At 39.1% G+C, this 25,842-nt stretch overlaps 2 protein-coding genes across 4 annotated transcripts in view; both read right to left on the reverse strand.

Annotated features, from left to right (window-relative positions):
• Positions 1-4,733, reverse strand: part of FEZ2 (fasciculation and elongation protein zeta 2) — a 28,251-nt gene extending 23,518 nt beyond the window's left edge. For 2 of the 3 annotated variants that reach the window (XM_032102589.1, XM_032102586.1), the window contains exons 1-2: positions 4,448-4,731; positions 2,844-2,952 (exon numbers count right to left, since the gene is read on the reverse strand). In XM_032102589.1, the coding sequence (XP_031958480.1) occupies positions 2,844-2,952; positions 4,448-4,683 (345 nt within the window). In that variant the 5' untranslated portion in view covers positions 4,684-4,731. Of the gene's footprint in view, positions 1-2,843; positions 2,953-4,447 lie in introns of all 3 variants that reach the window. The other variant, XM_032102588.1, reaches the window with a different exon arrangement.
• A 2,232-nt stretch (positions 4,734-6,965) lies between these two features.
• CRIM1 (cysteine rich transmembrane BMP regulator 1) overlaps positions 6,966-25,842 on the reverse strand; it is a 177,130-nt gene continuing 158,253 nt past the window's right edge. Inside the window, 7 exon segments of the mRNA XM_032102594.1 lie at positions 6,966-9,911; positions 10,329-10,516; positions 11,894-12,016; positions 13,009-13,203; positions 17,648-17,869; positions 19,577-19,792; positions 23,272-23,481. Coding sequence (XP_031958485.1) covers positions 9,735-9,911; positions 10,329-10,516; positions 11,894-12,016; positions 13,009-13,203; positions 17,648-17,869; positions 19,577-19,792; positions 23,272-23,481 — 1,331 coding nt within the window. The 3' untranslated portion in view covers positions 6,966-9,734.

Raw genomic sequence — 25,842 nt, forward strand, 5'->3', positions numbered from 1 at the left:
TCTTTAATGTCTTTAAACAATGTCAGTATATAAAGACCATATACACACTGATATGCAGATATCTACATGGGAGGCTGTCATTTCAATATAAATACTTAAATCTTAACTGAAGATTGACAAACGTCTGTGAGGGGTGAAAAACTTGCCTGTAACATCAAATGTTACACAAACCTCTTACTTTAAGTGCTTTTATAGTTCTAATTTGTCACATAAAAAAAGACATGGAAAAAAGTTGAAAAGAGTTGATATTGAATGGTAGTATCAGAATAATGGTATCACCCCGGATTATTATAAAAAATGTATTGTTAAATACCTCAGGATCATGTCAAAAAGAAAGAGAAGTAACACTGTTGCCACATATATACCACCAAATGATACTCATCCTTTCAAACCGAAGATATACGTACAGTAAAAGACTTAAGTCCCTTCCTTAATAAGTCAGGCATATTTTACTCTCACACAGTGATATATCCAGGTTTATTTAAAAAATTGTTTCTGTCCTTTCTCTATTACCAGACTGCCACCTAGAAAAGCCCCCCAAAGCTGCAACCCCTAACCTCTGACAACCTCAACTGCTTTAACCGATCTTTGGGCTAATTTACAAGCATCATGACTGGCTGGACAAAGTCCTTGGTTTCACGGTATCAGTTCTGCTTTTCTTGTAATTCCTCCTATTTTCTGTTTCTTCAGAAACCTTAAGAGTTTTCAGATTCATTTTGAACCTGCAACTGACATCCTCAAATAGCTCATCTGTAGGGGAAAACATACAATTTGCACTTCTTCAGCCCTCAGAATGAAGTCAAACGTCCACTTTTTTCCAGAACCTGAATTCCAATAACTGTGCAGTGACAACGCTCCACTATGATTCTCTCTTCATGAACTACACAGATACACCCCCATTTGACATTTTTTAAATGTCTGCAGTCCTCAAATATTTTTTAATATAGGATTATGACAACAATGATGGGATAATAAGCAAGGATAACAATTTATCTAGAAGATCTGCTTTCCCTCCTGACATCTCCAGAAACATTTTGAGAGACTTTCAGAATATGTTTTGATAATACAGACTAATAAACCACCAAAAATGGCATCAGCTGTAATCTGGACTAAAAGGAACACCTGGCTTTCCACCCAGCCACACTCCATGCCTCCTTCTGTTCTCCTGCTAGCAGGGAATGACATATTTAAAAGTAATCTAGTGAAAAAAAACAAACAAGGAATTGCACAATCCCACTCCTCATACCACTGTGCACACCGCTTCCACCCAGCTACTTCTTTCACTGTCACAGACGCGTAAAAGTGTGCACAGACCTGTCACGTGAAGCAACTGAGACCAGGCAAATCAGCCTTATTGACCTTACATTTTTCCCTACTAAAACAGGAGGAGAAATGCTTTCAGCACAATTTTGGTAGCATATTATTAGTTTCAAACGCATCAGGGAAGTGTTGCTTAGCTGTTAGTTTTCATTGTAAGGAAGTTAAAACAAGATACTAACTCGTCCATATGTGCTGTCACATATCCAGCAGTACTGCTGAACACAAGGAAGCAGAAGAAAAGTATGTCAAACACTCCCCACATTCTTTACACATCAGAAGGCATGCCATGTGGAGTGAAAGCTGAAAAAACTTGAGATACATTTAATCCATAAACTCATTTTCTCTCTGGCACCATACCTAAGATTGGCACCATACCTAAGATTCTTTCTAATCCAGCAACACCACTCTAAACTTTTTTTATGTACTTTCTTCATAACTTCCTGCAAATAACTTAAAAAACTATATGAAACATTTTTTTTAATATATTATACTTAGTTCCTTATCAGGAAATCCATTAGTTTTCCCGTCCATTTTTCCGTGACACAAGCTCACAGCATGAGGGAATTGTATTTTTACTTGAAATTAAGGAATTAATTACTCTAAAACCACTTATAAAATCTGAAAAAGCACTCAATAAAAATTGGAAGAAACAGAAGTCAAATTGAAGGGATAACCATGAGACTCAAATCAAGAGAGTTCCAAATCTGCACCTGCCTCTGCTGAACCCCAAAGTATCCTCTTCAGCAGAACAATCTTTGCTCCTGTCACATTAAAAAGCATCTGTTGATTATCTAATGGATGGCAGAAGTCAAAGCACTACCTGATTCTCAGGTTACACACTCAGATATTTTTACAACATAACCGAACTTCACTATGTTTAAAAGATAAGCCACTCATTTCCTCAGAAAACCTGTGAGATGGGAATTCCTCCTAGCTTTTCTTCCTGATGCGTTTTAATCCATTTTTAAGATCATCAGAGGACAACCCTTCCTATAAACCTCTCAGAAGGTTAATTCCCTGCTCCCTCCCCAAAGAACCATTCTAACTCTTAAATAAGGAAAACAAAACAAACTCTTGCACTTCAGTGTCTCCTGGGCCACCTTTCCTGTTAAAGAAGCCATCTGACTGCAGAATGAGATGAAGTTTAGAAAAGTCCTCACTGGATTTACTACATCAGAGTACTCCTGCCTCTTTTCCTCCCTTACCCAGACCAGTGTTCAATAATGAATCATACAGCAGAAAGATTTTATGTGAAACACTTTCTCATCTCACATTTTCTTCTGTCATGCTCTGACTCTAATGAACAGTCATCTAAAGCTAACCCAGACTTATTCCAACCCAAAGAGATGCAAACATACATCAATTGTTCTTTGATTTTTAAAAAGCTCTCATGTATAATGGCAAGTACTAAAAATATTTTCAGCCACTTAATAACAACATTCTTTTATACAAATGCAAGCAGTTTGATTTCCCTGTTGAGTACCAAAGATCCAAAGAGGGTACTTCTGCTGATCAGAACTTACCCCTTTTTCTGAAAGATTCAGTGTTGGCAAGTGCAAAGCTCTGGTGTGGGAAGATTTCCAGTCAACTGCCATCACATTACCATAATTATCAGTCAAAGCATTCCAAATCCTGGAGAGAGGAATAAAGGAACAAAAATGCAGACCTCAAAACAAGTAGCAACTGATCAGTAACAAACATATTCCTAATGATATCTCATCAGTAACTACATTTTCCCCCCTGTATATTCATCTGCAAGTTACTGACAATATTTTTAGTGTTTTAAAGCTAAAAGAAGATGTTTTTTTATAAACATAATTTACTTCCCTTTTTAAACAACAATGTATGCACAGCAGTGAAACAAAACAATAAATGAAGATACAGCTTCCATACTAATTATATAACTATACTCAAAATATTTTCTGGGGGTGGATGAGCCTTTCCTTCAATGAAATTTGAGCTGAGCTATAAATTCCATTCCTAACGTTGTTTAGCAGAGGCTGAGTAGCAAATTCTGAGCCAAATCTTTTTCTTCCTTTCCATTTATCACAGAATAATGAAAATACACAGATCAGACTAAAATTTTGGAAGAATTTTTTTTTCCCAGAAGTATTCTTGCAGAGCTCAGCCCACCACTCTTGTGCTCAGTCAGTCTTTACTGTTTCTAGAGTGTACATCCTCTCTGGCTGTCCTGGAGGCTTGCCTATGCAGAGCTGAGGCTTGAACATGCAGACCTATGCTAGCAGCTCAGACTTTTACCACGGCAGCCCTGTAAGCAGGCTGCTTCCTCAAGTCCCCAGCCAAGCCCTGCCTCCAGGCGCTATGCTGTGGGTGGATGTTTGGAATGGTCACCTAGCTAAGGCTCAGAGGAGGTCAGAGGAAAGGCCGAGGCAGACACAGAAGGGCAGACAGAGCCTCATCACTGCTCAAGGTGATTCATGGTACTCTGAACTTACCTCACTGTTTACACCACAGCGTTTAGCTAACAGGCTTTTTTTCATTCTTCTCTTAAAACACGGCATAAAATTTAGTTACCTTAAAGTAAGACTGCAGTATTTTTAATGAAGATAAGCTGACTAAATTTACTACAAAATAAGAAATAGAAATGCTAGTAAAATAATGTTAAAAACTGTACAGCAGCACGGATCAGAAAGGCTCTATTGCTCAGGGGGAAAAAACCCCAAACAATTATCGCAGTTGCGATTTTGTTCTTCACCCGCTTTCTCCACTTTCCACATTTAATTTCAAGCACTGAGACAGTGGGCACTTTGTAAGACGCTAAACAAATACTAACCCCGGTCACTGCACTTCAGAACAAGTACTTCTCGCTACCTCGGCGGGGTAAGAAGCTCTGGGATGCTCACGCTCCCCTGGCAGCCAGGGGGATAAAGCCGGAGGGCTCCATGCCAAACCCGCGCCGCGGAGGCCGAACGTGCCCTCTCTGCCGAGGCCCGGCAGTCGCCAGCTGCAGCCCCGGGGGCGGGGAAAGGCTCCGCTCCCGCAGCCTGCTGGACTCGGCAAGGCCCAGGGGCAGCGCTCCCGCAGGGCTGCCTGGGCCGCGCTGTCCCCTCAGGCCGGGCTGGACCTCCCGTTCGTTCGCTCTCCGCGCCCCCCAGCCCGCACTCACTCGTCGTCCTGCAGCGCGCTCTGCTCCGTGAGCGGCCGCAGCGGAACACGGCTCTCGCCGCCGCCAGCCCGGGCCTGCGGGGGCTCGAAACAGAGGGACAGCTTCGCCCCTAGATCCCCGCCGCCCCAGCCGCTCTTGTCGCGGGCGGCCTCGGGGCCGCTCCCCGCGGAGGGCTGGAATCCCGAGAAGTCCTGCCAATCGCCCGGGTCTCGCTGCGAGGCCGCCGCCGCCGCCATAGCCGCCGCCGCAGCTGGGGACGCGGCGCTGCGCGCTCCTGGCTGTGCGCGCTCCTGGCTGTGCGCGCTCCCGGCGGCGCGCGGCGGGCGGGGCCGGGCGGCCCCACGCGGGGCCCGGGCCGTGCCAGCGCCCGCGGAGCCGGGCCGGGGCCGCCCGGGCCGTGCCAGCGCCCGCGGAGCCGGGCCGGGGCCGCCCGGGCCGTGCCAGCGCCCGCGGAGCCGGGCCGGGGCCGCCCGGGCCGTGCCAGCGCCCGCGGAGCCGGGCCGGGGCCGCCCGGGCCGTGCCAGCGCCCGCGGAGCCGGGCCGGGGCCGCCCGGGCCGTGCCAGCGCCCGCGGAGCCGGGCCGGGGCCGCCCGGGCCGTGCCAGCGCCCGCGGAGCCGGGCCGGGGCCGCCCGGGCCGTGCCAGCGCCCGCGGAGCCGGGCCGGGGCCGCCCGGGCCGTGACAGCGGTGTCCGTACTGACTCAGCCCCGCGCCGAGTAGGGCCGGCTCATCGGGCAGGAGGGGGAGGTGTAGAATGGTTTGGGTTGGAAGAGACCCTTAAAGCTCACCCAGTTCCAGCGCCTCTGCCGTGGTAGGAATATTTGCAGTAGCTTCGTTGTAACCTGTTTTTTTCACTATCATCTACATCCATTCAGTCACCTAGTACGCAAGAATCTAAGCTTTGGAGATACTTTGTTCTTACCAGCACTGTCACTCCCGTGCCCCTCCTTTGCTAGCATTGTGTTGTGCCCTTAGGCGCAATAGCTTAGGATGGGCTTTTTTTATCTTGTATTTTTTTTTTTTTACCCACCATAAACTTTTGATACCCTAAAGTACGTACCAGGAATTTTCTCAGCTTAACTTCCTGATTCGGTTTGAGCCTCCTTTAAGTTTCTTTTTGTACTTTCTACTTGATGTTTGGCAACACTGCAAGTGAAAAATGCATTCCTCGATAAGCATCTGAGTGCCACTGAGGTCATTTGAAGGATTTGTATCCTATCCTACTCAGGATTACGACAAGCTGACAAATCCTAGTGTAAATAGGCATTCCAAATACGATTCTATCAGATGCTGTAAGGCAGAGAAGACCAGGACTACTTTTGAGTCTTCAAAGGTGGATGCACCATTGTTTTATACATTGGTGCAATGATATTTTCTGTTTCATTCTGATGAAAATCCTAAATGCTTGCAGAGTTTGAAGATGCTTTTCTTGAAGATGTAAGTCTTCCACAGCCTTAGTCTTGGGAAGGAGCAATAATGCTGGAACAGGTAACTAGCGAAGGGAGGGGAAATTCAGCATATGAAAATGTAAAGGGATGCACATAAATACTGATCTATCCTAATTAAAGTCAGTTATGGGCTTTGCAGTAACTACTGGGCATTTTGTATTATTGCAGCTAGCTCTGCAAGAACAGACTCAGTGGTCAGCAGCAATCCAAACAATAAACACCATGCTAGATCCAGGGAGTACCACATGTGAACAGTGTGGACATTTTCAGTCCCCTTCATCTTTAAAGGACGTACATGGAAGTACAAGGAATGGCAAGGTTGGCCATAAGGTATGGAACTGCTGCCAAAGAATCATATCTTGGGCTTTTTAAAGAAAAATGAAAGCAAGATACAGGTCTCTAAATTAATGGGTGACTTATAAATACTGATTTACTGCTGCTTTGAATGTGGTATCAGGGATATTATTAAATGAAACCATTAGGAGGGTAGCTTCAAAGAAAGAAGGCAGTTTTTCACAGAGCAAGTAGTTAACCTGAAAACCACCTTGCCTCAAGATCTTACATACCAGAACTTGGACATCAAGTTCATTAACTTACAAATTACTAGAAGAAAAAGACCATTATAGGCTAATAGAGAAATAGATGACCTGCAGCTCAGGAAGTCCAAATTCTGATTCCATACACTTTTTGTAGGACCTTGCATTAGAATCTTGTATGGTTAATCATGGCTTTCTGACAGGTAAGACTAGACCACATAAACTCCATGGCAGGGCAAAGGCCTAACTTTGCTTTTGATTCATCTTTACTGAACGCTGGAACTATTTGGAATTCCACATAGCTCTCTAATGTGAAAATTCTTTAGTGTAATACACAGAATCTTCTATACCAGCAAACTCTTCTTTACCCACAGTGCATTCTGAACTGTTCTGATCTCAGGTCAGCGTGACAATAATATCCTCATAATAATAACTCACCATAATATCAAACTATAAACTAATGTCTCCAGGAGCAGTGTACTGAAGTAATAAATATGAACATTTAAAATATGAACAATAAGAAAAGATGCATCAATAGGTTTAAAATTTTTTATTGTGCTGCCAAGAGCCAAATTACAAGAAACCGCCTTACAGTTAAAAAAGTAAACAAGCAATCTGCTGAACCGCAGTGCACTCCAAGTGCCACATATGCATCTATTTTTCAGAAAATTATATCTGCATTTCTCTTACAAGAGCACAACAGGAACCAAAGTAAAAGAGTGTAATGGATACAGCACATAGGATAAATCATATCTTTAAAATAATAATAATAATAAAATAATAATAATAAAAACATTTTACACCATGTCCTATATCCTGCTAATATTTTCAGAATATGGCCTTGATTGTAAAACAAAAGCAAGCATTTACAATTTCTGGATAAAGACTGCTTACTCTTATGCAAGGAATGGATGTTTTGTCTTGACAAAATCTCTGTAGTTACTGGACAGAAACATCTCTGTTTCATTATCAGATTGAGTACAAAACACTGGGGAGACTACATTTTTTCTTATTGGTGGTTGGAAACTGAAGTTACATAAGCAGAAAAAATGTTGACCCTTAATGATACACCTATTTTTTCTTTGATGCAAACAGCTAGAACACCTTTTTGATATTCTAAAACAAAAAAATTGTTAATCTTCAGATTAATAAATTAGGTCATTATAATAATAAATTAGGTTTTTTTTTTCAGTTTTAAAGTTCAGCAATCTCTGACCAAGTATTTACAACAATACTTGAGAGTTCCTTTACAAAAAATACATTTTCTTTTCACATTAAGCATACTGGGTATCTGTGTCTCTTATGACAAGCATTTGTAAAAGAAAAAAGGCAATGCACAAATGGGTAATTAGTATAAAAGTGCCAAGACCTGTTTGGAAAGTTAACATTGTATTATACAGTCAGAGTTATAAATGAGGCAAGCTACAACAAACTTCCAGCTTAATGCAGACAATATTCCAGTAGTTGTTTCAAACAATTGTTTGAAAAAAAAAAAAGAAAGAAAGAAAAACCCAACCAAAATCCAGGAGCTGATTGTGTTATTTTATGGAGTTGATTAGTGCTGCATGTATATTGTCATCAGTGTCTCTAGCCAATGCATTCATTAAAAAGCCTTTTTAAGGCTAAGCAGGAAAAGAAAAATAAGAAACACCCTGAAATGTAGCAAGTAGCAAGAGCAACGCTTACTGCTATAATTGTGCACGAATGGAACACACGCCAACACAAGAGTGCACACACACACACACACACACACAAACACTTTCAAATCAAATCAAATCAAATCCAAATCAAATCAAATCAAACTGTAGGTAGAATGAGATGCTCTTTTCTTGTCTTTCCTAAACTCACAAGCAATTAAGCATTGATATGGAATGCCTGTTATCTGTTTCTGCTCTGGGTAAAATCTCTCAGATAAAAATACATTCAACAAGAAAAAAAATAGAAAAAATATATACTGTATACATAGTATATTATATATACAGTATATATATGTATAGTGTATATACACATGCACGTATATATACATATGTATATCTACATGCATTTGTATATACTATATATACACAAACATACAAATACTTTTTGTTGTTTTTAGCATAATTATATTTACATAAATATTCCTATAATGCTAAAGTTTAAAGAAGCATGATCTCCTTTTTTTTCTGAGCTTCAAAAAAGGTGCTTGAGTAATATACAATTAAAATTAAGCAGCTTCCTAGCATGGAAGTAGTTTCTAAATCTGCATACCAGTAAATAAGAACATCAACAGGAAAAAAACAACAACCTTAAAACAGTCTCTTTTTTACTCTCTTGTATGCAAGAGCTTTGTCCAACAAAAATATTTTTCCTTCTCCTGTATGAACAACCAGAGATTGATATAAAATAACAAAACAAAACCACAACAGACAAAACAAACAAACAAAAGCCCCTGGAACTGCATGGTGTTCTTGACTTTTCCTTCCTTCCTTCTTTCCTTCCTTCCTTCCTCCTTCCCTTCAATACTGCTGTCAAAAGATCCAGTGCTCATATCAGGAATTACTTAGGCCTCAGTCATTTGCTAACTCTGCTGAAGTCTGGCTAATCTAGCCAATCAGCTTTGAAGAAAACAAAAATAAAAACAAAAAGCAGCACAAGGTATAATTTTATACATCCTTAATAAACCCACCCTTTATTTTCTGCTATAATCTTTTCCTTGCTATTTCATTAACTACTGCAGCTTCTCATCATATAGAAAAATATTTGCAGCTACACCACACCTGTGATGTGACAAATTCTGTTCTAGGAGTATATTACTGTAGCAACAGCTGGAGAAAAATAATCAGACCTTTTCATATTTTTTTTCACCTGGGGTTAGGCTTTTGCTGCAACAGATGTAATTTCAGAGCAACAAGGAAAACCACTATCCTGCTGCTCGGCAGGATATTTTCTTCTCCAGCCAAGCATGACCAGCTTTTCTTCTCTGAAGCTTCCTTTTACCTCATTGCCTACCCCTAGGCCCTGATTCCCCCTCCCAAAAAACCTCTATAGCTATGTTACAAGCAAATACATCTTAACAAGTTTTAAAACTTTGGTTCTAAGAAAACACTTGGTCAGTTGTCTCAAGGAAAAGTGGGAATGCTTTTTCTGGCACATTGCAGGAGTCAGAGCTCATCCCAGAAAGGTCTTAGAGCTGTACATGTAGTCACAAATCCAATACAATCCACTAAGCAAGTGCACATATCTAGTTTTATTTTAATAGCAGACTGTCTCTCTTTCTCTATCTCTCTCTCTCTCTCTCTTAAATCCTTGGTAAGGGTGCAATTCTTCAAACTGTTTGATAGAAATTATCTGCCTGTAGGTTGTTCTGTTTCTGCATGCTGTAAAATCCACTGTATCTTGAATCTGGGTCTGCAATTCTTAGCATCCTCTGAGAACTGTCCACCTGGACCATGGTACCTTTCTTGCAGTCCACATATACCAGTTGATTGTTTAGGCAAGAAGGCTGTTAAAACAGAAAGGAAATATTAAGTAAATCATACAATTTTTGTATTCCACACATAATTCAAAAAGTCCTTTTGGTTCAAGTCCATAAGCACAAAACAAAATCAAACTGGCAATGAAAGAGTTTGGACTTTTGCTAAAGTTGGCTTATGCCAGACATAGTAACAGACCAACAGTCTCTTCAGAGTCACCATTTTTCATCTTCTGAAAGGAGCTCTGGTATTCTCATATCCCAGCTGGGCTGGTTTAACTGTTTTCTGGTAATTTAGCACCACACAAAGGCTTAACCTGGTTGCCCCAGATGTGCAGCAGCTTTTTCCCCAGCCTCTTTTAACAGCCTCTTTATTGCTTAACATTTTCCACAATGTTTTGTTCCCGGTTTCCTGAAAACAGGAAAGCGTGGAAATAGACATGGCACCTTTGTTGGAGCTTTGTAGCAGGACACTGGAATCCACTGCTTTTTCTGGTTGAGGAACAGGAGGACGATGATCAGTAACAGCACTATCGTGATTGGGATTGTCACCAAGGCAACGGAGCTGACGGATGCATCTTCACTGGGGTGTGGCCCACTGCCACTCCGGTATTCTCCCTGGAGATGGCTCATGTCTGCAGGGCAAATGGGAGCATTTGTTAGTAATTATAAAGGGGCCTTGGCTGTAGGGAAGAATGTAATTATAAAAGTCTCAGTCGTACATCTTGTCACTCATATGAATTTGGACTTTCTCTCTTGCAATGTCACCTTATTTACATAAATTAGAACAACCGAAAGCTAGGATCTTGTAGAGGGACTGTATTAGCCAGGAAAAGGCCATCAAAAAGAGAGGACATAGAAGGAAATCTGAAGCACAGTAATGACCAAGTCTGACAATAACCTCTTAACTCAGTTGCGTTTGCATGATCTTATCCTGTCACAACCAAATTCCCACTTGTAAAAAAAACCAGACTGTGCTTCCAGGCTGAGGAGAACTTGGAAATCTTAGGATGAAAGTAATGATTTCTTTTTTTACTTTTAAAAACTGGTAGGACAAGTACGATGTGTTCACTCTCTCAGCACTGTTCACTCTCACAGCACTCAGCCTGTGAAAGCAGACTGCTGGCAGTCTACGAGACTGTAGAAAGTTTGATGTGTAATTGCAAAGAATGGTAACTTTAAATGACACATACAAAATTCCCACACAGTTTGTAGTATGTGTTTATAATCCCCAGGCAGGATAGTTGCAAGCCAGCTACTAATGCCTGAGAAATGAAAATGCTGTAATTATAAAAGCGTAAGCTTAGAGCTTTGTAAAGCAGTTACATTTCATGCATCCTTTCTACCAAGAATAGTGTGCTATGAGATCATTCTCAGATTAAAAAAACCATCCTCAGATTTAAAAAAATACATAATTGAGGTTGTTCTTCAATTAGAAAAGGTTAACAAAGACTGTAGCACAGAGTGTTTCCTCTATGCTGGAATAATATTACAGTGCAGTTTTAAATAAAAGATGCTTAGATAACTTTATTAGCTGTGTGTCACTATACCTGAGGTGGCATTTTGTCTAAGGTCTGACATTTGGCAATGATATGTTGAGCGGTGGTACAAGCTTTTTTATCTATTCATGAGACTGTCAAATGGATCAAATGAAGATCTATCAACTCCAATGGCCTGCTTTCTAGTTTTTGAATCAGAAAAGACACTGCAGAATCACTTTGGATTCATCATTTTGTCGTATTCTTAATTTTATAGAACTGCATCATACCAACACAGATGTTTCTTCTATGCAGAACATGGAGTGATAATGAGACCAAAATGTATAAATATAATTTAGTCAACTGACTCATCTTTACTCAAAGCAAAATGCATGTAAGAATTATGCACTGAAGAATATTCTCAGATAACCACCTTTTCGAAGCTAACGCTTTTCCTGAATAGGAAAAGTAGATGCATTATAACATGGGGAATAAACACAGTCCTAAATTATCCCAGTTTATGTCAGATCTGACCTCTGTGAATGTGGATTATATCATTTTCACTCGGTGTTGGCCAGTTTGGTACTTCCAGTTCAACATCTCCTCGATGATTTGTCTTCTCAATGGGGATGTTAGTGGGTTCAGGTACATACATCTCTGTGAAATGAGATAAATGTGTTTCACAAGTTACAGGCTGCTTAACTTCTCAGTGCTGCTCTGAGTTCAGGAAATACACTTGTCCATCTGCAGTGCTTTGTCCTTTAAATTCTTTTATAAGTTTCAGAATTTTCACCATTAGCCTGGGATTTTGTTTGGAAACTTATTCCATATTGTATATGGGATACATGTCTGTTGCCATTACCACGATCATAATGTGAATGGGATGAAGGACTGGTGTGGATAAACTTGCTTTTGAAAATACCATCTCAGAATACATACTTTACTACAGGCTTGCTCCTCTGTGATACTTAAGAAAAAAACCCCCCAAAAAATGAAGGGAAGGCTACGTCTTCCCAGCTGACAGTCCCTACTGGTTTCTTTGCTTTGCTTTTTTTTTGTAATCCTCAAAGCAGGAGAATTGCAAGAGTGGGTACTGCTGAATCTCCCCAGTTGTCCTGTCAGAAGTAGTTATCAGCTGACTGAATAAGGTGAGCAAACTTCTGCAGAAGTATATCAGGACTCACATTAAAAACCAGTTGCAATTCTTATGCCCCTTTGCCCATAGCTAAGAAAATGTCACATTGCTTTTAAGCCAAATTAAAGTGATAAATAAAGCAATGTGATACTTGAAAAGTAACCAAGAGACTCAGAAAAGACAGAAATGTTAATCACTGTGACATAATCTGCGAGATGTAAGGATATTAATTTTCCCACTTCATTAACATATTTCCATAGCCTTGTGAAAGGACAAAATAGGGGCAAGCAAGTAGTTTTTCAGTTCACAGTTCTCAGAATAAGTGAAATTCAAACTATGTTTTTGCACAATGTGCCTATCTGTTAAGAATATTAATTTTCCTGAAGTCTAAAAGTCTGTTGCCTTTGTGATACTATTAAAACGTGGACTGACATTCAAAACCCAATTAAAAAAAACTTATTATCGGCCCAAAGAAACCAGTATCACAATGAACTGGGTTGTCACATCACATTACCTGGACACATGGGACAGCAGCTTCCCTCTACATTGATGGGTTCAGCACAAGGCAGAGGTGGGCAGCTGACAGTGGAGCAGAGAGTCTGACCCTGCAGGCAGTAGCAGTGTGTGCAGCTGTCAATGTCCCAGCGTTCCTCATCTGCGTACGTTTCTCCACTGAAGTGGCAGACCACTTTCTTTGGAACTGTATCTTCTATGGAAGGAAAACAGTGCTGTGATCATGCAGGAACAGCCAATGACACACAAATCTGATTTCTTTCCTAAACACAAAAGTGAAACAATTGCCACAAAGAAATCCCAGCTGTGATTAGAAGATCCTCTCTTCATCTTCCAGAAAATCTTTGTGGAAAAAAAAGTAGTTTCTGCTTCTTTATCAAGTACATAATTAGCCTGGGCTACTTCTCCTCATTTTCTTAATGCAAGAGGCTAGAGGATGGATGATTGGGACATGGAAAGATGATATCAAAAGTGCTGTGAAAATTAATAAAAATTCATTCTCTTTGACTGTTTGAGACTGCCAACTACTCATCCTCCTCCTTGTTTCCTAGTAAATCCTATTAAGCTAAAAAACCCCAAACTCCTAACTGTTAAATTTCTAACTAGCAAAGCTCAAGAATGATGACTTCTGTCTAGAACACTTAAAAAAGCAGATTAGGCAGGATGCCAAAAAGGATGAAGCAACTCTCAGGTGAAATAACTAGAAGTGCTTAGACTGCAACAATAAAACAGATTTGAAGGAGATTGATAATTCCCTGCAACTGCATCAATGGGAAACCCCAGGAAAAGAGCAATAACTAAACTCAGTACATTTTTTCATGGTTAATATTATATAAATTGGAAATCAGTGTGATCTTTCTGCCTAGGCATTCAATACACCACTTTTTAATGTTGCATCCCATGCAAGCCTTTTAGGTGGTCTGCAGTAAACCAATTCACTGAGAAGGCAGTAATGAATAGCTTAGCCTAGGATGATTTTTGCTGCTGGAGCACTTTAAGGATAATCAAAATAAAACCACACAGCAGAAACTCCAAAAGCCAAGCAGCATCTCATTTTCATCTTAGTTTCCTGCTACCTTTGTTTCTTAGAGGCAAAAATTATTGTTGTGAAACCTGCTGATGACATGAGCTTGCACATTAAACATATGAATAAGAGAATGAAATCACAAATTTCTTAAATTTTCAGATAAATGCTGGTTTAACATTCACACAGATTATATCTTTAAGTATGCCAGTTAGACATATTTACCCTTTGTCACCCTTATTATATATTTTGGCCATCAGTAAAGGTTTTAATTAGTGACAACATAATAGAGTGACATAATTTGGAATAGCAAGGCTTGAAGTCAGCAGACCAGTCCAACAGATCTGGAGAGAGTAAATTCAAATACAAAAGAAGACCAGCAAGATGTACTATTGTGAAAACATTAATGGAATTATCTGAAAAGCGCAAATGGTTCCAGAGGTCCTTGGAATATCTCATGACTTTCATAGGTCCCAGCCTCTCAAAGCAGATTTTGTAAGAACATGTGGTGTGGGCATGGGGAAGGAAGAGTGGGAGGAAAAGGTGGCTGCAAGCTGCAGAAAGGACATTAGGTTCTTCGCTAGATGATGTGCATACTGGCATATAGAGCCAGCAGAACCCTGTGTCAGTCAGGAAGGAGGTGTGACTGGGGACAGGACGAGGCACCCAGCCTGAGCACTCCTCTGCTGCTCGTTACCTATGCAGACCTAAAGCTGAGCACTCTTGGCCCATTCAGATTTGCTCCCAAAATGCTATCTTGCTTCACTTAGGACACCTTCTTCAATTCAGCAACTGGTTTGTCTGGAAAAGTCCTTTAACTTGCTCAGGCTTTTCCAAATACGTGAAGAACACATCACGATTTAATACAGTAAATATTTTTTAGAAGAATGAACAAAGGTAAAATCACAAGTACAGCATTGTACCTTTGAACCTCAAAAGGAAATTTTTAAGTCCTAATGAAGTACTATCCTGTGAGTGTCTCCTGTTCTGGTGTTCATCTCTATGCAAGTATAAACAAGGATGAAGATGAAGGCCACAACACCAAAGGTGCTCAAGGACAGTGGAGAAAAGACAGACTTGCAGTAAGAAATCCATGTACAAAACCACATTTCAGCGTCTAGCTCTATCTGCTTCTCTTGAATTTCTCCTAGCTGCACCAGAAAATCAGTCTCATCTGGTAAATGACTGGTAAACAAACAGTCATTGCTCTGTTTTCTTCAGAAGAGTAATCTTGCCTCTAATCAAATCGATATCCCTTTATGCTCTCTAAACTAGAAGGTTATCTTTCCAAATTAATCTTTATTTTCATGAGAAAGATGAATGTTGAACATACAGGATGAATTTGAAGATTCAAACAACAAAGCACCCAGGACTGTAAAATTTTGAATTTGAATCTATACAAACTGGATCCAGAAAGAAGCAGAACAAAATAATGCAGTGCTAAAATCCTGCATAATTTTTGAAATTCCAATAAATGAAGAAGGCCTATTTCCACAGAGTTTGCCTATGCCCAAGGAAGTGACGGAATCACCATCCCTAGAGGTATTTAAAAGATGTGTAGACACAGCATTTGGGGACATGATCTAGTGGTGGATTTGGCAGTGCAGGGTTAACAGTTGGACTCGTTGATCTTAGAGGTCTTTTCCAACCTAAATGATTCTATGATTCTAAACATTTTATCAAGTATTACGTGAAAATAGTAAGAAAGAATCTGTGCAAGGATATGCTTCACCGTCCTCAAAAATGAAGACTAAACCAGTAAGAACCAGAAAGATGAAAATTAAGTGCATGACATTATTCCTCTTACATGCAAGCGTATACACAGTTCATAGAAACCATAAAAGAAGTTAAGTTTCCATGAATTTCAGTTATTTAAACCACAAAACTTTCTGACTACATAGGACAACATGGATTAGTAAAATGTAGCCTCACTGAAAATCTTTATATCTGAGTGTTAATTAAAATCTGGCTTCTGTATTTTGGATTGCTGAGCAGCTGCTACCAAAAAAAAAATCATTAAGCTTTCATATCTCATACATTTAAGTATTTGCAATATTATACAATTATATAGGATTCAAAGTAAATTAATTAAAGCCATGCCTACATGCTGTGTGTGTATATTTGCAAACCTGACATGCAAGATGTAGGCAACAAGGTTTTAAAGGTTTCATTTTTGTAGCTCATTGCACAAGTCCCTGTGGTGCATCCCCTCCTCATCTACAGAATTCTCCAGTACAGTACTAAAGCTCATGTTCTGACTCTGCTGGTTTGATTGCCCAACTTTTCACACACCTGATATTTTTTTTAACATTAAAATGTTTTCTGGATTAAAATTACTGTACAGTTCAAAGTCACTGGAAGAAAAGCCTGCAGAAAGACAGCTGTCAAAGAAATTTTAAATTCTCCCCATTTTGTACACAACCCATGAGAAGAAATAATAATAGGATAACATTGTACTTTCCCCCCTCAAAATGTCCTCATCAGGAATCTAGGTAGGGTTCCAAAGGCAACTGAAGCTTGAATAGTTTGTAACTTTTCCAGGCACTCTTTCATAGAACTCCTTGTACATCATATAAAACTGTATCACCTGTTATTAACGCTACTCTATCTGTAATGATTTAAAGATTTCAAGAGTTGTATCAATGTCTGAACACACTTCACAATCTTTCTGATGAAGACCTGCTTTGTTTATAGATTGGCAAGTTGACTCACATGTTCAATTAAATATTTAAAGCCCATCAATTTTATTATACTCTTTTTTACTGTTCTTTTCTACTGTATCTCTTTTCTACTGCTTTTGCAAATGAAGGTAAGTAAGCTTTGAGTGCTTTCCAACAATGCTACAAAGACTTAAATTCAGTAAATACATTATACGATTTTTGTCTATCAGCAGCTTCCATTCTACAGCCTTTGTACTTACTCTGAACTCACAAAAAAGTCATCTGTACATAAATACTCCAACACAGAAAGGAAAAGTGATCGGTAATCTCAAATTTTGCTACTTTAAACATGCCTGGCAATTTTCATTGCCTACAGCATCCACCATTTACTTCAGCTCCAAATTCAACACCTGTGCATGGCCCTAATTCTTTATGCATTTTCAGTACTTAAAAAAATATATATATTTCCCCTATTTATATCTCAAAGATATTATCATTAATGAAATTCCATTTTTCCTGTATTTTAATTTAGATGCCTTATTAACAGTTCTCCATTCTGTGAAATTTCAGAATGTTTCAGCTCATCTTCTGCAGTCATAATTAATGTTTTCCTCACATTATCACATAAATCTTGATATAACATATGTGTTACCTGGCAGATCTTCCTTAAAATACAGTAATTTTTTTGTAATGTCTTCATCTAATAAGGTATCTTACCAAGATTCCAGAAGGATGGCCTCTGGAGTTTGTAGGCAAATTACATGTATATCTCTATGTGTTTCTACCTAAAAAACCACAAATCATGATCCTCAAAGCCCCCTATGCAGATTTCACTCTCCAATTCCACTGGTGGCATAGACTGCGTCTCACTAAACAGGGAAAGCATGTCAGTTTGGAAACAAAACTTCTGTCTTATTCCCAAGAAGGGAACAGCAAGTTAACAACTATTTTCTCACCAATACAGTAAGGACAACACTGTCCCTTTCTCAAAACAGGTCTCTCACAGGATACCGGTGGGCAAGACTCAGAGTAGCATCTAATCACACCATCCATGCAAATGCAGCTAGTGCAGACATTGGGCTTCCAGGACTCAGCTGTCAGAAAAATATCTCCTTCATCGTTTTTGCAATAACTGGGCATGCTGTCATTGCTTGATGGGGAGGGCTGAAGAGATCCATCTGTAAATATAAACAGATTAAGTTATTTAACTGACAGTGGGTAACTTCTCTCACAGCTCCTTAACAGAGGGTTCACTCTTGAAGAACACACTGGAATTGTTACACAACGGCTCATTATTTCAGAAGAACTAGAAGGACAGAGCCTCATGCCTCTTCAGTCCTTACATGGGAAGAAGATCTCATGACAGGCTCTAGCATAATGCTTATTTAGACCTTTATTGAGTTTACTAAAAAAAAAGGAAAAAAAAGAAAAAGAAAGCAAGAAAAAATAAGCAAAAAAAAAAGAAATAAAGCACCTTGGAAAAAGGACAGCAAAATGAAAAACAATCACTATTAGAAGCAGCCCCTCCAAAAGTGACTCTGAATGCTCTGAATTGCATGGTATATAGGAATTCATCTCAAACAGGAGAGATTAAATTTTAAATCTAAAACCTGAATCCCAGCTTCTCCTCTGTCAGCCCAAGTCTTGAATGATGCAAAGTGAAAAGCTATTATGCTGCTGTTGCCTTCACTGGTGGACTTAGATGAGCTAATTATAAGCTGTTGAGAAACTAAAGGAACTTGATCGTGCTTCAGCCTGATGCCAATGGTTTGCTTTAATTTTCATGCCTGTCCATGGGGGAGACATATTCCTGCAATGAAGCTGTACCTTAACAGACACTATGGGTCAATGAAAGGACTGCATGTGCAGAGAAAATAATACACAAAGGAGAAGAAAAGAAAGGATTCGTAAGAGCACTGAGATCGGGTTCTCAATCTAACTGCATTAAGCTATGAGACTAAGCTTATTATACAGCCAGTGAGGAAAGATCAGCTCTTCCAAAACCGTATTTTGAAGTAAGCAAATGTTCATTATTAATACTGAAAAATATGTAGTCAGGAGAACTGGCTACCTTGTTTACTGAAAATATTGTGTCAGAAAAAAAGCCCCACACCCAAACAAATACCCTGTCGCAAAACCTAATGGCAAAACCTAACTTCTGTTTTTTCCTAAAGTAAAACTTTTAATTTTGGTTTTAATAAAGACTTATTTTCTTACTCACTTTACATGCAATTCACAGGTTTGTACTAGATTTCCACTGCAATAAACTCCCCCCTTTACTAAGTAAAATAGGAATTTATATTCATTTATAACTGAGTATCTTTCCTTGGGGGAAAGCAAATCCTGTTACCTTCTTGACACTGCTTTGATATCACTCAGCTACTTTCAAATCACTCTCAGAATGATACCATGTGAAGGTAAAAGCAAACAGAAGTATTTTTGAGACCAAATCCCAAACAGACAAGATAGTAATAAAAAGGTTCATAGAAACCAAAGCATGTAGAAAGAAAAGAAACAAGCCTGTATGTACCTAAAACTTCGACTGCTTTCAACATTTCTCTAATCCTGCATGTCTCCATAAACAAGTACATATTTCATAAACCTTCCAAGGATTCTGGTTCTCACACAACCCCTACATTATTAGATTGCCTTCAAAGATTTTCAAAGTTCAGGGCCACAACTCGTCTTTGCACATAAGATCTCTCTTGCACACAAGTCGAGCTCTGCATTTGAATTAGAGGACTGCAGGCTGTCATTCCCAACTGCTGAAGAACAAAGGCACCACAACAACCACCGGAGCACCCACTGAAGCATTCTCATACTGAAAGCTCAGACATCCTCAGATCAAGGAAGGGTTCTGATGAAAGCTGGATGTCAGCACATACCTGGGCACTGTGGACAGCAGGAGTCCTGTGTGCGAGTGGGGTTTTGACAAAGAAGAGGTGGACAGACTTCAGTCTCACACAGGACACGTCCACTGTGGCATGTGCATTGTGTGCAAGAATCAATGTTCCACGTCTCTCCTTCTATGAAGTATTCCCCACCAGGAGCATGACAGATTGATGGACTGGTGAGCTCTGGCTTTTGCACGATTATTTCATCTGGGAAAAACAGAATTGGAAGACAGGCAAAATAAACTGTGAAACTTATAACGAACAACTGTACACAAGATGAAGAATTTCTGTTATTATTGAAAATACATATATATATTATTCTTAATGAAGCTCTTTTGACTTTATGGCACCTGCATCTCATGAAAAATGGAAAATATATAAACAAGAAACAATTTGAGAATCAGTCTGAATAAAGACTAGTTAATATAAATCAGAGATAACTTCAAGTATTCTTGGCATTTCAGAAAAAAATCAAACTAACCTGTGATTTTCTGAAAAATTCTAATGATCAGACAGTTTCTTAACTGCTAAATATAAACTGCAGCTACAATTCCTGACAGGATGGATAAGTAAGCTTCTCCTCTGGGATTTAGGAAGTCCAGGTACAAGTTAATTTTCTCAACAGGTATGTGTCTATATCATCTGTGTTGTTTGATGTTACATTAAAAAACCAACGAAACAAGCCCCCTCAAAACCCTAAAGAAACAAATCCCAACCCACCAGAAAAGAAAAAGCAAAACACAGAATCCCTCCTCCAGCCCCCTAAAAACATATAAACATTTAACATCAGTGGAAGTACTTCATCACTGTTCTATTAAAAAAAAAAATCAGCCATCTTTGAAAAAAAACTGGATCCAAAGAAATGCCACAGTGTGTAGGCTCATTCTTCCAGTAATTGCATCTCACCAAATGAACCATACTTTCTTTTCAAACAATTAATTACATCACCTCTGCAGCCCTGGCTAAAAGATTCACCCCAGCGATTTAGAAAACAAGTTTGACCTCTTTCATATTAAGGAAGGAACTGAACCTGTTTCCCTTGTTCAGCATGAGTGTCCTCCAGCCTCTGGGGTATTAAAAAAAATGGGGAAACTCTTCACCTCTTGGTGTTTGGTACCTTGAGTGTTTAAGCACTTACCATCAAGAAAAGGTTATGCCACCCTCCTCAGCCTGCTTAAAATCCTTTGAAGCCTGTCCCACACTAGGGGCAATGTGGGCAATAATAGTTGCCTGCTTACCATGCTGGTTGTTTTCTACCTAGAGAGAGTCCACCAGCTTTCTCCATGCACTATGCAAAGATACCAAGATGTCTCACACAGCATGTTTTATTCAGCTTCAGAAGCCATGAGTTTGAAAGCTACGAGCTATAAAGTGAAGCTTCAGGCTTATAAGTGATGTCCTTTGGCCTGAATTCAACCCATTTAACATTAGACAGCTAAGTTAGGTGCCTCTGTTAAGAACCAAACTGCCTCAGTTTTTCCTATGCTATGAATGGAGGAGAACTAGACTGCCTGCTAACTATGCTACATGTCTAAACCACTTTTGGAAGGTGCCTCTCTCCTACTTCATTATAATGATGCCTAATATGAACATCATCCTAACCCAAATATCTCGGTTAAGGGGAGGAAAATTAAGTGTACAGCAGCTCCTCTAGTCATTTAGGCAGGGCAAGGCTCTCAAAGTGCTTATGGCTTCTCTTCGTGCTCCTAGCACTGGTGTTCCTGTCTGGAGAACGGCGTTTGTGCCCTTTGCTCAAGGACACTGCCACATAGAAGAACCACCACTCATTTGTTTTCATTTCTGGAGAATGATCAGTAGAACTCAAGGAGGCTTACTCTGGCTGATCTTACTCTATTCACAAAGTACCTGTGCTTTTCTTTCAGGGAATTATTTTCTCTTTCACTGATTTGCTTATGCTATGCTTTTCCAGTTGCTTACACTTATGAAGCACATGTGATTCTGCATTTACCTGAAATGAGATTGCAAGTCTGCTGCCTTGTCACTGTTAGATTTTTATTTCAGCTGGAACACTATATCACATTATGCAATGGCATCCTAACTCACCATGGAAAAGGCAATACCGATTTTTTTCTGGAAATTTTCTGAGCCATCTCCTTTGCATTTAGGTCTCTGCAAAATCACAGGCCTGTTTTGCTACAGCTCGTTACTATTCCTGATCAAAAAAGCATAACCAGATAGTACTGCTGTATATATTGCCTACTGCATCATTGACAATGATGTATCTCTGCAACTGAAGTGCTACAAATGTGCAACTACTCTATACCTGAACAAGCAACTGGTCAAACAAATACACACTTTCTGAATAGCACGGTTCTGCAGAACACTAACAATTTGTGGCTTTCTAAATCTGAAAGGAAACCTGGAGATTTCCACAAGCATTGTGATGATCCATATAAACCTTTTAATATATAGAAATAGGGTTATAAGGAACATTTTAGCATTCAAAAATTCACGAGTATGCTGACAGTAGAACGAAGTCCGGGATGACTCTTGGGGACCTAACAACAGAATTGCTGGAACTGGAACAACCACCACACATTGTAAATGTTGAATCTTGTTTGTTTATCTAAGGCAAGACTGACATGTTATCCTGCCCCCATCCACATGACATATTCCATCCCCTACAATACTACACAAATCATTGTGGAAAGGCCGAAAGAGAGATAGACCCTTTGGATTATTGCATCTTTTTGGGGACTTATGTTTTTCCAGTTACTACAAGGTGTGACCAGATTGGAGATCACTCTGTGTCTAAGCAATCTAAAGAGATCGGTTATCTTAGGTCACAGGGAGGATGTAGCACCCTTCTCTGTCACTTTCAGAAAGAGGATCTGGCTGCTTATTTTGCCCCTAGGATTTCCTGTTCTTTAGAAAGAATTTGAAACAGTTCATAATTGCTTATATCCTGCTAGTACTGTCTTACTGTTCTGCTATTTATAGACGTTTCATGAGCCTCATTGTTCTTACTCCTAACATGAGCTCCAATAAAGTCATAGACAATATCACTGTATTACAAATTAATCTACTTAGCACATGAAATACTGTAGGAATAATTCTGAAAACAGAGGGCATTAATCTTACACTCCACCCATACTTTTTCGTAGATGTTTTTCATATTAACACTTGTTAAAATTATATTGGAATGCAACATGAACTGTACTTGGCATTCCCACTGAAAGTATTAAAGTAATCTACTGCTGGTGGCATAGGAGCTTTCCCTCAGAACACAGAATCATAATGTTCGATTACTTAAGACATCTGTTTGTGTACATCTTTGAGGGGTTGTAAAACATACATCAGGAGATACATTTTAATAAAACTCCACTTTAAAATCAGAAAATGAAAATATAATGGCTTATTACAATACTTGCTATTATAGGTAACACACTAGAAACTTTTACTTACTTTTACTACTTTAAAGATTCCAGTGTGTCAAAGATTAACATGTTAGGACCCACAACATGCATATGTTTTAAATATTTAAGTTCCCATTTTCCACAGCTGAGAACTTAATGACAGCAACTCACCATGTTACATTTGGGCACAGAAACCTTCATCTATGCCTGCTACTGAAGTATGCATGAGATTATTTTCATGTATTAAGAAACAGAACACGAGAAAAATGAAACTCAATTCCAGAGCATGTAGAAGAAATCATGTGTTACCTGGACACGATGGACAACACTGCCCTGGATGTATGGTGGGGTTACCACAATTGGGAACAGGGCAGGTGATCAAGGCACACATTTCCCGTCCATTATGACAGTAACATTCCCTGCAGCCATCGTGCCAGCTCTCCTCATTCTCATGCCGGCGCCCATCCATGGACAGGCAAGAGCCTGTTTTAACAGGAGGCATAAGAGAAGCTGTTGCCTCTGCAAAAAATCACAGAAAAATGAGGTGTCCTGATAAGCATCTGTTGCTGAGGAAGAAATACCAACTTCGTGTCTGTATTGCATTTATTTTTAAAGCACATATAAAGCCAAGTGAATAACAGTTCTTTCATTTACACTTAGAAATAAAGTAACAACACACAGGAAACAACTAGAAGGTATACTGAAGGCACACTAGGATGTAGTAGAACGTATTTCCTTGGAAAATAGAATCACTTCCTTCTGTTGAACCTATATTTTTTTTAATCAACCAGAAATGCAGTAGCGTCTAAATAATGTAAGAAAAAAGGAGAATGGAGGGAAATAGCAGAAAGCTTGAAGCATATTTAAAATGAAATACTTAAATACCATAGCACATTAGATTATCTATAATGTATCTGATAGCAAGTAGAATATAAAAACATTTAAATAAGCTATGGATGGTCTTACGAATAATAAAAAATTGCAATCAGGTGCTAACAGGGTAATGGTAGATACTGGAAATATTACATAAAGTACTTCCTGTGAGAAATTATTTGTTTACATTACTATGAAAAATGAGACATTTGGAAGAGAATTACGGGAATTTCATCCCTCATTTCTTTTAGCTTTTACTGAGAGGAGAATACAGTAGCTTAGACTGTGGCATTACTTGCACTCTGTCACCACAAACAAGCAGTTGGTCTAGAGAGGATAAAGTTTCATTTGTATCTTGAGGGGTATTTAAGTGCTGCAGGATTCAGCCTCAATATATTCTTTGTTAATCAGCAGAGTGAATTTAGAGCCAAACACTCCCTCATCCACATCACTATTATGATGAAGGATGTAGGATCAGTTTGTCAGTGAAGTGACTCCTTTTCAGTGGTATGTCAACCATATTCTGCTGACACACACACACACACATATATAAGGTTATTTGTACTAAGATCTTAATTTCATTTACTTTTGGAAAAGGATCATGTAAGAGAAGTAGTAATGTTTACATGTAATTTTAGTAAGTGTTCAGGTTTTTTTTGCTTGTTAGTTTTTTGGTTGGTTGAGGTGTGGTTTTTTGGGTTTTTTTTTGCACACTAGCATGTAGGTCAGCACTTCTTCAGCTGTGGCAGATCTATCAAAGATGATCTCACAAGCAGATGGTACAAGCTAGTTTGAGGCACATTATCAGAAAGAAAGTCAATACACAGAAGTTACATTAGTATACCATTCTGTGAACTAAACAGAAATGCTGCTTAAGGATAAAATACTTCTTAGAACAGACTTCATCCTATTGCATGAACAGAAATACTAAGAAAAAAACTTCAGTTACTACACTTTCATACTTTAGTATGAGAATATTTAAATTATGATGTGAATTAATGTCACTGAAATACTGCTCTATATTAAAATGATTATTGACACTCAGAAATCCTACAGAGTAAGACTCCATTTATTTAGGAAGGGAAAAGGGTATCTGAAGCAATCAGACTTTTTTTCCTGAAATATTCTGAAGTACACTCCAAAATTTGGAGAAACATACATAGGCAGCTATTCAAAATTAAGTTCACAAACTGAGATTGTAATTAAAAATTGAAAAGTGAAAACAGTAAGTACAAAGCTAATACTTGAAAAAATCTGATGTGTAAATACAAAATGGGAGTAACTGGCTAACTAGAGGTATGGTTGAAATGATCTGAGATGCAGTAGTTCACAAGGAAAAGAAGTCTATAATGTGATACCACTGCAAAAAAGGCAAGTTCAATATAAGATACAAGTACAGGAGCACTGTAAATTTAAATACAGCACTACTACCTCTGCTAGTCTGAAGATTTTACTATGGCTAAAGTACAATATCAAATTTTTGAACAGTGATGAGAAATCACAGTAAGTGGGTTTGTTTGACTTAGAAACCCATTTCCTGCCCAAAAAAATGTTTATTAGTCTCCAGTTGCAACCCCTTGAATATTGCAAGAATTCTAAAGGGAATGGGGCTCAGCTGCTACATACATCTGCTAAGCTCAGGACAAGAAGTAACCAGTTCAATGTGTATAAAGGGAGACAGAAATTTTAGAAAATTCATTTTTAAATGTCATATGTTTCTAACCACAGGTAAACACTATTTTAGAAAGGTTTGGTTTTTTCTCTTTCTGTTTTGTTCTGGTTTTTTATGTCTTTCGAAAGTGGAGATTCTTAATAAATTAAATTTTAGACAAACATCTGTCAAGGATTATCCAGATACACTCTATTCTATGCAAGAGCAAAGAAGTAGACTCAGTTTTTCAGAGTACTACTCCAGCCTGTGCTTCTATGGTTCTACATCTATTAATCCTAGCATAAGCTATTTCTGGCAGAAGCAATTTAGAAAGTGGAGCTAATTCACAGGCAGAG

The sequence above is a fragment of the Corvus moneduloides genome, chromosome 3 (genome assembly GCF_009650955.1).
Source record: "Corvus moneduloides isolate bCorMon1 chromosome 3, bCorMon1.pri, whole genome shotgun sequence".
Classification (NCBI taxonomy): domain Eukaryota; kingdom Metazoa; phylum Chordata; class Aves; order Passeriformes; family Corvidae; genus Corvus; species Corvus moneduloides.